An 11303-nucleotide genomic window follows, 5' to 3' on the forward strand; every position below is an offset into this window, starting at 1 on the left:
TGCGCGAGATAAAACAAAAATATCCATATAGATGACACAGTTATAAGGTTCCACGTGAAACCAGCTGATTAACAAATTAAATGTCATAAATGGAGGTGGCACACGATTTAATGTGTTCTTTATATTTGTTTACTTGCAATATTCGTTGAATAGAAACATTTTTATTTTATTATACCCTCCACCATTCTATGGAGGGTATATTAACTTTGTCATTCCGTTTGTAACTCCTCGAAATACTCATGTCAGACCCAACAAAGTATATATATTCTTCATCAGCTTAAAATACTCATGTCAGACCCAACAAAGTATATATATTCTTCATCAGCTTAAAATTCGAAGTCGATTTAGCCATGTCCGTCTGTCTGTCTGTTGTAATCACTCTATCTTTCGAGAGAATTGAGATAGAAGGCTAAAATTTTGCACACGTGTTTATTTTTCCAGTAGGCAGGTTAAGTTCGTAAATGGGCGATGTAGGTCCACGTTTTCATATAGCCTTCATATAACGGTACCTCCCGATATTCGGTATTTTGATGATTTTAGCGACATTATTATTAACCGGATTTGTTTCAAATTTGGTATTTGAAGTTCGAAATGGATACTACAGCCTTAGACAGAAGACTGTCTGTGCAAGTCCACGTCTTCGTATAGCCCCCATATAACGGTACCTCCCTATATTCGGTATTATGATGATTTTAGCGACATTATTAACCGGAATTGTTTCAAATTTGGTATTTGAAGTTCGAAATGGATACTACAACCTTAGACAGAAAACTGTCTGTGCAGGTCCACGTCTTCGTATAGCCCCCATAGAACGGTACCTCCCTATATTCGGTATTTTGATGATTTTAGCGACATTATTAACCGGAATTGTTTCAAATTTGGTATTTGAAGTTTGAAATGGATACTACAGCCTAAGACAGAAAACTGTCTGTGCAGGTCCACGTCTTCGTATAGCCCCCATCCAACGGTACCTCAATTGCATATGCATATTGTAGAGAATTGACGTGCCCCACGGTTTTATTTTAGTCAAGTCTATGCATATGTTTATAATTCCCACGACTGTATGTATTTTTTATTATTTTTTGGTTTTTAGTACATTTATCTTAAACATTGCAATGTATGTTTAACATAAAACCTTTTAACTTTAAAAGTTTTTTACCTATTTTTTATTTTCTAGTTTTTAGTCTTTATTTCGCATTTTGTTTAATTCATATTTTATATTTTTGTACCATTTTGTTCCCACGAATATGGACATTTAAACGGTTGACAATTTTAGCCGCCCTAACGAAACAATCCTGAACACGATACAAAATCTTGACTTGATGGGTGGAATCAGGCTGGATTAATCAGATACCAGAATTACAGATGCAATTTCTAAATTTAAATCTTATTATTATACGCCATTTAGTGGCTGAGCCATCTTAAATATTGAACCTAGTATAATGTATTCTTCTTTCCATGACCTTTTATTTGATACCCATATTGGTGGAATTGATAAAAAATTGGTATCAGCCATTTTTAGCGGCCGTCATCTTGGATTTCAATTTTTATAGTATATTGTATTCTGCTTGTTGAGCCCTTTCATTTGATACCCATATTGATGGGATTGATTTGGTAGCAGCCGCCATCTTGAATTTATGATAATTAATAAACATATTTGTATTGTCACCAAAATCCAAAGTGTATACAAAATTTCAGATTAATCGGTTGTCAGGAAGATGGCGGAATTTGAATTACTACATTTGACCCAAGAATAAATAATAAAACAAACGGGGGGAGCTAAATAAAACCTTTTGAGAAAAAAACAAAAAAAAGAAATAAAAATCGTTACTATTGTAATACTTAAATGCGTAAAGAAACAAATGGCTGTGTATACCAACCAGCAGGAACATGACAAATTTAGTCCGCATACACGAAGGTTTGTCTTTCGAATTTATTAATTTCATAGCAAATGCCAAGCGTGCAGGAAACTGCAATCTTTTTCTTTTGAGGTTGAGTGGCATATATATATATATATATATATATATATATATATATATATATATATATATATATATATATATATATATATATATATGCCACTCAACCTCAAAAGAAAAAGATTGCAGTTTCCTGCACGCTTGGCATTTGCTATGAAATTAATAAATTCGAAATATATATATATATATCGGTTCAGATTTGGATATAGCTCCCAAATATATTTTTTGATTTATTTCGTCTATTTGATGTATGTATTTGGTTCCAATTAAATTCAGCAAGAGTGATATATATATATATATATATATATATATATATATATATATATATATATATATATATATATATATATATATGTACGTATATATATATATATATATATATATATATATATATATATATATATATATATATATATATATATATATATGTACGTATATATATATATATATATATATATATATATATATATATATATATATATATATATATATATATATATATGTGGGAGCTATATCCAAATCTGAACCGAAGTGAAGTTTCAAAAATTTATATAGCCTGTTTTTTTACGTTTATCTTTTTTGCCTGTTTAAATTATAAGGGTAGTTTTAATTCATTAGTTTGTAGATTTTAGCACATAAGTTATACAATTTCACAATTTATTTGTACTATTTGTTCACTTTTTAATATTAACAATGTTCTTGCTTTTTTGTTGTGTTTATGATTAAATGTTCACTGTTTCTTTTTTTAATTTCAAGATTATTAGGTTTTGTTTTGTTCACTAGTACTTGTCACACGGTGGGAAAATTGTCTTCGCGACGGTAATTACATGAGAACTAATTATTGTCCAATTTGCATCGTCACATCAAACCAGCCGCCGGTAATTACTCAACCAACAGTGTTGGGCAAAATTGCGTTAATTTATGAACTTTTTCTGGGCCCCGGATGACAAGTGTAAGTATTCATTTGTAATATACCATAAAAATTCTCGTTTTTTTAATTCCTCTTCATATTTTTGATGGGCCCAGCAAACACGTAGCCCAGTTGTGTATTGTAGGCCAGGACATCTCCAATTCCAGCTGCTGTCCACCCATCTTTTCTTATGGCAGAGTACGTGTCCGCTCCCAGTTCCACATCGACCGGACTATTTCATCTGGGATCAGGGTCAGCTAGGGCGTAGCTCGTGAAGCATCTAGTGGGGTCTTCTAGTATTGGGTCCGAGTGAATGCGTCTTGGCAGAACTTCGATAATTACTGCATTTACCTTCAGACTCCAAGTACTGTTTGTGCGGCGGGGCGAAACGGTGAAGGTGGTGAATCGCTCCCCTTTGTAGCTCCGCGACTGCAGACCCAGGCGACGGAACGCGGCATACGAAATCTTAGACATCGTCGCAGATTGGCTAATAATGGCTCGCAGCATGCTAAACCCCTCCATGCCCTCGGCCGATATGCGTACCATCGCCGTCGGTACAAAAAACAAATCCCATGCGAAGATTGGGGTGGTGACGGCTTCTATGTTGAAGGATACCTCGTCCAATTGAGACGCCCCATGCAGTAGATTATGGTGCCGGTCATTGCATCTCCGGCAACCAGTTAAGGACGGGCAGTCGGGGGCCAAATGACTTCTAGCCAGGCAATTTCGCAATACCCCCGACGCTCCACTGTCTCATACCGCTGGAAGGGCGTCTGCCGGCGAAACCTCTCACAGGCACTGAGGGAATGGTCATCTTGGCAGAGCCCACATGAATATTGCCAGTAACTTGGTCTTTCTTGGCGGGGTCTTACGTCGGATCGACTTCTCTGTCGCCTTTCAGCGGATGTGGAACTGGGACTTTGGATTGGCCGTATGGGTCTATTGGCGCTTCTTGCTGTTGGACGGGCAGGTGAGTCTGGGCTACGATTGCGATCGTCCAGACGGCAGTCCTGGTTAGGCAAGTAAGCGGCCATATCTGAAAAGAAATTGAGGCGAGAACTAAGTTATTTTTTGAGTGAGAATCCGACTAGTCAGTCTGAAAACAATTTGACAATTTTTGTTATGGGTCTGCTAATGTTGCCACTTGATCCCTGGTATTTTGGTCACTACCTGGATACGTTTTTTCGATACGACCTAACTTCCATTCATGCGGAGCCAATCTATCATCTTTTACGACAACTAAATCTCCTTCTTTAATATTCTCTTTTTCATATTTCCACTTAGTTCTTCTGTGAAGTTCGTGAAGATATTCTAATTTCCATCTGTTACAAAAGTATTGTGAAATAACTTTGAGTCTTTTCCAACTATTGACTAAGCTTAGATCTGTATCTGAAATGTCTGGTTCAGCTGTGATAAGAATAGGTGATCCTATTAAGAAATGACCAGGTGTCAAAGGGGAAAGGTCATTTGGGTCGTCGCTAACAGGACTTAAGATTCGCGAATTAAGACAGCCTTCAATTCTTGCTAAAATAGTTGTAAATTCTTCAAAAGTGAAATTCATTTTTAGGGTAATTTTTCACAAATGAATTTTAAATGATTTAACACCAGCTTCCCACAAGCGGCCCATGTGCGGAGCACAAGGAGGAATTGTGCTATTTTGAATATTCTTCATGAAAGTTAATCTATCTCGCTTTAATAGATCTGCCGCTCCCACAAAGTTAGTTCCATTGTCCGAAAATATACAAGAAGGACAACCTCGCCGACTAATAAACCTAGAAAAAGCAGCAAGAAAGGCATATGTCGAAATATCGCTTGTGGGTTCTAAATGTATAGCCTTAGTGGCGATACAAACAAACAGGCACACATAGCCTTTTGTAATAAAGCAGGCTCTTCCTGAATAACTTTTAAAGTTAAAGGGTCCTGCAAAGTCTACCCCTGAGTTTGTAAAGTGTCGAGAAAGAAAAGTACGTTCGGGTGGTAGCGAAGTCATTATTTGAGTTTGGGTTTGTTTTTTATGAATTGAGCAGATTCGACATTTTCGTATGGTTTGTTTGATTAGCGACTTGAGTCTGAATATCCAGAATTTGGACCTTATTACTCGGGTCATTAATTGATTACCACCATGTAAGGTAATCTTTTGAGTAAATTCGACTAACTATTTGCTAAGTTTTGCGCCATGTGGTAGTATTATTGGATGACGTTCGCTATATGTAAGGGCTGGCGATTGTACCAATCTGCCATTTGCTCTAATTAACCCTTTGAGTCTAGAAACGGGTTGAGTGTCAATAGAGGACTTGATGAGGTCGACTCCTAACCTCATCACAAAGCGGTGTAACTAACGAAAGAAAAAGAAAACGCCGCGAGATGATGATTCTGTTTTCTTTATTTAACCAATTCTTCGGAAAAGACAAATAAAAATGGGATAAGAATTTAAAGAAGAACATTCACCACACAAACTATTTTTACAACATGTACAGTTTCTACAAAACTAAACATACTCCCGGCCTTAAAAGATCCTAATTTTTTAACAAACTTAGATCGATCGATTCTAATTTTTTTATATTATATAAAATAATAATCATTTTCTTAATACTAAGAATTGAATAAAATTGTGCTAAAGTTATATCTTGTTTTATAATTTATTTTTAATGTAATAATAATCTCCGAAGTATGCTACTGAAAATTGGGTAATTGCCCCCATGACATCCACCAACCACTTGAAGTCTGGATCTCTCCGCCAGCGATGACCAGATACCTAGGATATTTTTAAATCCTTGCCATAGTTCAATGACACATCTTCTGCATGGATACGTCGTTTATTTATACCCATGTTGTTATGTTCACCACGACTTCTGAACCATCCCGGGCGTTCCAGAGGGAAGTTATCAATCTTCTCTTTATGTCCATCGCTACTACAATCCTTGGCCGGGGTTTCACTTTTTTCTTCGTCAGGGGAGCAAATACAGGATTCTTGTGTTCCTGCATATTCCTTGTTGGCAGCCCTTCTTCAATTTTAATTTTAAGCGTTATTTTTTCTTCGACTCGCGGAGCATCAACGCGAACGTTTTCATTTTTTTCTTTTGATAGCTTCTAAGTCCACAACTACCTTTTGATGAGTCCCTAAACTACCTGAAACATTATCAACATACGTCATGTTCACCTTATTAGGTGCTATTCTTGTATTGTTCCCACTTCTCACTATGCGGTAACAAATTCTATGAAAATGGTAATGACTTGTGTAGTCATCCTGTTTTCCAACTACATTTAAATACCACACGTATTGTGACGATAATGTTTGAAAGTTCTTATCGATGTTTTCTATTCTTGAGAAAATACCTCTTCTAACCTCCTCCCAAAAATCAAATGCTGCATCGATAAAGTTTACCGTTATCCCAATATCTGGCGGCTGTTAATGGAACAGTAAGGCATTTTCCCCACACTGTTCCGATGAACTTAAGCTGTTCACCTCAGCTAAATAATCGATATCTAAACGTGGAATTTCTATGGACACAAAAACACCTATGCCATTTAGAACTCTCTCGATATCTTTAGTCGCATACCGCACTCCCAAGGCATCTATGCAATCCGAGTATATAAATTTTTTCATACGACGGAGTTCCCTCTCATTATCTAAATATTTCTTTCTTGCTTCTGTAAAGGAACTAACTAATTTGGTACATTTTTCCCTAGCTTTCTTAGTTACACCACACAGAGCAATTTTTTCCATTTCTAAATAAAGTGACACAATATACTCGCTCAAAATCCTTTGATGTTGAATAAATTTTACAAAATTCATATTGACGAAATATATGTGCACTCAAAAAATAAACGACTAAACTAGTCACTTTTAACTACACGTCTATTGTTTTAGTATATGGAGAGATAGACCGACAGAATCTTTCACTGCTACCTATCGTGTCTCCTTTTACACAACTAAAACTAACACTATCTTTGCTTCAACAGTGCATCTTTTATGTCGCTACAACAAATAAGCCTAACACACTTCACTACTAAGAAAATTCGCGCCTATCACGTTATTTATTTCGCATAAACTAACATTTTCTCGGACACTGAAAAGATAGCCTATCGAATAACATCATTAACTACACACGATATTATCACGTCGGGGCCACCAATTGATGAGGTCGACTCCTAACCTCATCACAAAGCGATGTATCTAACGAAAGAAAAAGAAAACGTGTATTCGTGTATTCAATCCATGTATTCAATCCATCGAGGAACTCTGAGATATTTTGTCAATTTTGTCCAGCCAGATTTGTTGCATAATTAACTTAGCTACGACGACCACCGGTGCCAGCCATCCACATGGGTCAAACAATTTAGCTATAGTTGATAAATCTTCTCTTTTTGAAGATATATTATTATTTTCCATTAAAGGTGGTGTGAAGGAAAAATAATCGCCTGAGATATTCCATCGAATTCGAAGTTGCCAAGGGTCTTAGTGGAGGTAGAAGCATCTTCGGAAATGTCTAGCCAATAAAGTGGTAGTAAATTTTCATGTGGAATATCTTGTATTATTTTGTGACCATTTGACGCCCATTTCACGAGGGTGAAACCAGCAGAGTCTAAAGCGGCAGGCAATTCCTTTCGAGCTTTTATTGCTTCGTCTTCAGTGTGGCCGCCAGCTAATACATCATCAACATATAAATTATTCAAAATTATATTTGCGGCTCTAGGATTTGATTCTTTTACAGCTTCTGCTAGTATAAGAAGATTTCTCAATGCTAAATATGGTGTGCAGTTCACTCCAAATGTAACTGTAAGCAGCTCATAATACTCTACTGGGTTTTCAGGAGACTGTCTAAAGAGAATTCTTTGGTATTTTGTTTGATTTGAATCCAAAAGTATTTGGCGATACATCTTTGTTATATCTGCATTGAAGGCATATCTGAAGAATCTCCATTTTAAAATTTGCAATACTAAATCCTGTTGAAGAATGGTTCCAGGATATAGTATGTCATTTAGACTTGTTTTGATTGATGTAGGACAAGAAGCGTTAAATACGGCTCTTGACTTCGTTGTGAGTCGATCGGGTTTTAGAAGTGATATTATATTATATAAGTATTTAGAAGTGATATTTTTTTTCGTTGAAGGATGCTTCCTGGTATGGGTCCTCCAACTATCAATCCAAATTTGGTTTTTTGAGTTAAAATTGATCCAAATGTTTTCATTGGGGTTCCAATTGTGAATATTAATGGTCCTATGTCCACTCCAATAAGTAAATCGATTGGTTGACTGACGTAAAATTTCGGGTCCCCTTGTGTAACAAAGTATTGTGTTTCATAGTACAAATACGGCAGCTAAAGCGACTATTGCAATCCTTTACTCCGTGATTTGATGACAAGCAATTGTACCATAAGTGTGAAGTTTTCACAATTTGAATTCTGTCATTCACACTCTTTTTCAAAAATTCGTTGCAATCTCTTATGAAGTGATTTGATTTGCAGACTTGACAAGTTTGAGTATTTTCCGCTTATTTTGTTGAGGTAATATGACCTACTAATGTCTCCTCCAAAATTGTTTGTATTTTTTTGAGACATTTGTTTGAAATGTTTTCAAAAATCTAGGCGTGTGATTGTTATTTGGTTTTTGTTGAGCAAATTTCGATGTAGAGGGCTTTATGTTACCAACTGGATCCAAGGTTTTGAATTTGTTTGTTAAGAAAGCGTCAAACTGTTCCCATTTTGGTATTTGTTTACAATCGTTTAATGAGTTCTCGAATTCTTCTAAAAAGTCTTTAGGTAATTTGTTGAACAAATGTATATTAAAATCGGATCCCATCCTTTAACATCGACATCAAGCATCCCCAGTGTCTGAATGCTGCCATTAACAGTGCGTTGTAATTTTTGAATAGTGTGACTTGATTCTTAAAAACTCCAGGTAGATTGAAAAGTGTCTTAATTTCTTCATTAATTTGCATTCGTTTATTCTCGTAACGATCTGTGAGCTTTTTCCATGCTAAAATGGAATAATTTTTGGACATTGCTTAACTTTGAGTTGTTTATGTAAATTGCTGAAAATAGATCTCTGAAGGTAGGCCATTCTCTATATTCACCTTTAAATGTGTCTGTATCACATGGAGGTAGCCGCGATATATTAGTAAAATCCACTTCCCTTCCTTGTTGTGTCATCTCTGACCCCCTTTTCATTTTTTCCTGAGTCTTTTTATCCATGATGGATACCATGGGATAGTGCTTCCTCAGTTTATTTTTATCGATCGGCTTTCCTTCCTCTTCTGGAACATAATCCTGGCAGTCTATATATGCTCTCTTAACCTGGTCCCATGCAGAGTCCAACTCCATTCGTGTTGTTTCCAATGTATGAACCGTGTCATCAGGTTTGGTTATTTAAAAAATTGAAATATATGGCCCGATTATCGATAACAACTATCGTTGAGTGCCGTTGCCAGTTGTGAAAATTGCATTATGTATGGCAACTTTCAACTGAAGTTGCGAATTTCAGTTACTACAGCGGTCATATTTGAGCAACCATCTCTTTGCAGTTGCAGTGAACGTTTTCAAAGAAGAAACGGTAAAATTGAGAGGTAAATACACCTTTTCTTAACAATTATTGATTTCTTAGCTTCACTAAATCATTTTGCATATCATTTTAGATTAAAAATGGTGAAAGTAACAACAAAACATCAGTTCGAAATTCTTATAGAAACACTGGTTGCTAATCCAAACTTAGCTCGAGGAATCCGTGTCTTTGGTGAAACCAAAGCCACTGCAGATGAAGCGAGGAAGAAAATTTCCTACAACCTAAAAAGTCATGGTCCACCAACTAGGACACCAGAAGAATGACAGAGAGCATGGATCCATTTTAAAGCTAAGCTTAAGAAGAAAATGTCACAAAATAAAAGAAATCTTAACGCCACAGGTGGTGGTCCATCACAAGAAGTGCGTATATCGGCGTTGGAGCAAACCGCAGCAGATCTACTACAATTAAATTTAGTAACAGATCCTGCAGATGCCATTTACGGAATAATGGAGATATGGGATGAAGATGGGATAGAAATAGTGTCAAATGTTGAGGTGGAGCAAGAAGAAGCTGCTACCCAAATGGAGAGTGTTCATCCCACTCCGCGACGAACTGTAAGAAGGGAGGACAGCAAAATAAGTATTCGTAGGGAGCAAACATCCACACAAAAAAAAAAAATAATATGTAAATGTGTTTTTAATGAAATAAATAATATAAAATAATGTAATATTTAACTTATTCGTTTAATGTCTGCATTACTGCTTGTCTTATATTTGAAGCAATTACATTTTCTCCATTATTTTCATTGAATATTGACTGTTCTTGTAATTCTGAAGGGACTTCTTCCCAATTGGCATTATAATGTCTGCCAATATTATATAAGGCACAACAAACATTTATAATATATACACATTTCTGGGGCGCATAGTGTAGTCCTCGTTCTGCAGAAAGACATCTAAATACAGATTTTAAAACCCCGTTAGTACGCTCTATTATATTTCGAGCCTTAGAATGAATCGTATTGTATTTTCCCTCGAGCGAATGTGGTTCAGCTGATCGGAAAGGTGTCAATAAATAAGGTTCCAATGGAAAAACGGCGTCGCCTACAAATATTGTAAATTATATAAATTGCAGGAAACTTCAATTGTATAGTACTACTTTACCTACCTAACAACCACGTATTTGAGATCATTTGCTTTAGGGAGCTATTATTCCAAATAAAGGCATCATGGGTTGAGCCAGGATGTCTGCTGTCAACAAACCTGATCCCCATTTTATAATCACAAGTTAAAACAAGTTATTTTTGCGAAAAGAATTGTTATACTTTGTTTATTACTCACCAGCAAAACATTTAAGCTGAAATAACCTTTTCTATTAAGGTACAAATGACGAACATCCTCCTTTGGGCCCTGGATGTGTACGTGTGTTCCATCTATACAGCCCACAACGCCGGGAAATTTCGTTTTTGAGTAAAAGTAGTTTTTATTTAGTATTTTCTCTTGCTCCGATAACTTCGAAACAATCCAAAGTTTACACAATTTGTACTCTATCAAGTGCACTACTTCGCTCAGGACGATCGAGAATATGGGTTGAGCCATACAATTGTTGTAATCATTTCCATGGGACTTTTGGAAACTTCCCTCCGCAAAAAACCTCAGAGGAGAAATTGCTGTCATATTTAAGAGTCTCCACTATGTATACTACGGCATCTGGAAGCCGAAAATACGCCTTAAACCTGAAATAGTTATATGATTATTATTATTATGAGTTATAGGATTATTCAGACCATTCCAACATGACATACTTTCAGCACCGATGGCAATTCCAACGGATTTGAATTATCTCTCAAGCTTCGTCGAATAGATGCAACGTCCTGAACATTTTCTTCTTCATCAAAAATAATGCCACTGAAC

General features: G+C 36.0%; 1 protein-coding gene across 1 annotated transcript; it reads right to left on the minus strand.

Annotated features, from left to right (window-relative positions):
• Positions 1–10089: 10089 nt before the first annotated feature.
• LOC105262551 (putative nuclease HARBI1) lies at positions 10090–11101 on the minus strand. Its single transcript, XM_011297945.3, has 3 exons — positions 10731–11101; positions 10558–10652; positions 10090–10493 (listed from the first exon to the last, which is right to left on the minus strand). Exons 1-3 carry the CDS (start codon positions 10739–10741, stop codon positions 10126–10128), a joined length of 474 nt encoding a protein of 157 aa, XP_011296247.2. The 5' UTR covers positions 10742–11101; the 3' UTR covers positions 10090–10125.
• Between the last annotated feature and the right edge of the window lie 202 nt (positions 11102–11303).

This window comes from Musca domestica, unplaced genomic scaffold (assembly GCF_030504385.1).
Source record: "Musca domestica strain aabys unplaced genomic scaffold, Musca_domestica.polishedcontigs.V.1.1 11, whole genome shotgun sequence".
NCBI classification, from domain to species: Eukaryota; Metazoa; Arthropoda; class Insecta; order Diptera; family Muscidae; genus Musca; species Musca domestica.

Bases quoted from the DNA above. Each gene is read 5' to 3' on its own strand.
- LOC105262551 (XM_011297945.3), bottom strand. The intron at 10,494-10,557 runs GTAGGTAAAGTA...CAATATTTGTAG, and splicing joins CTCAAATACGTGGTTGTTAG to GCGACGCCGTTTTTCCATTG.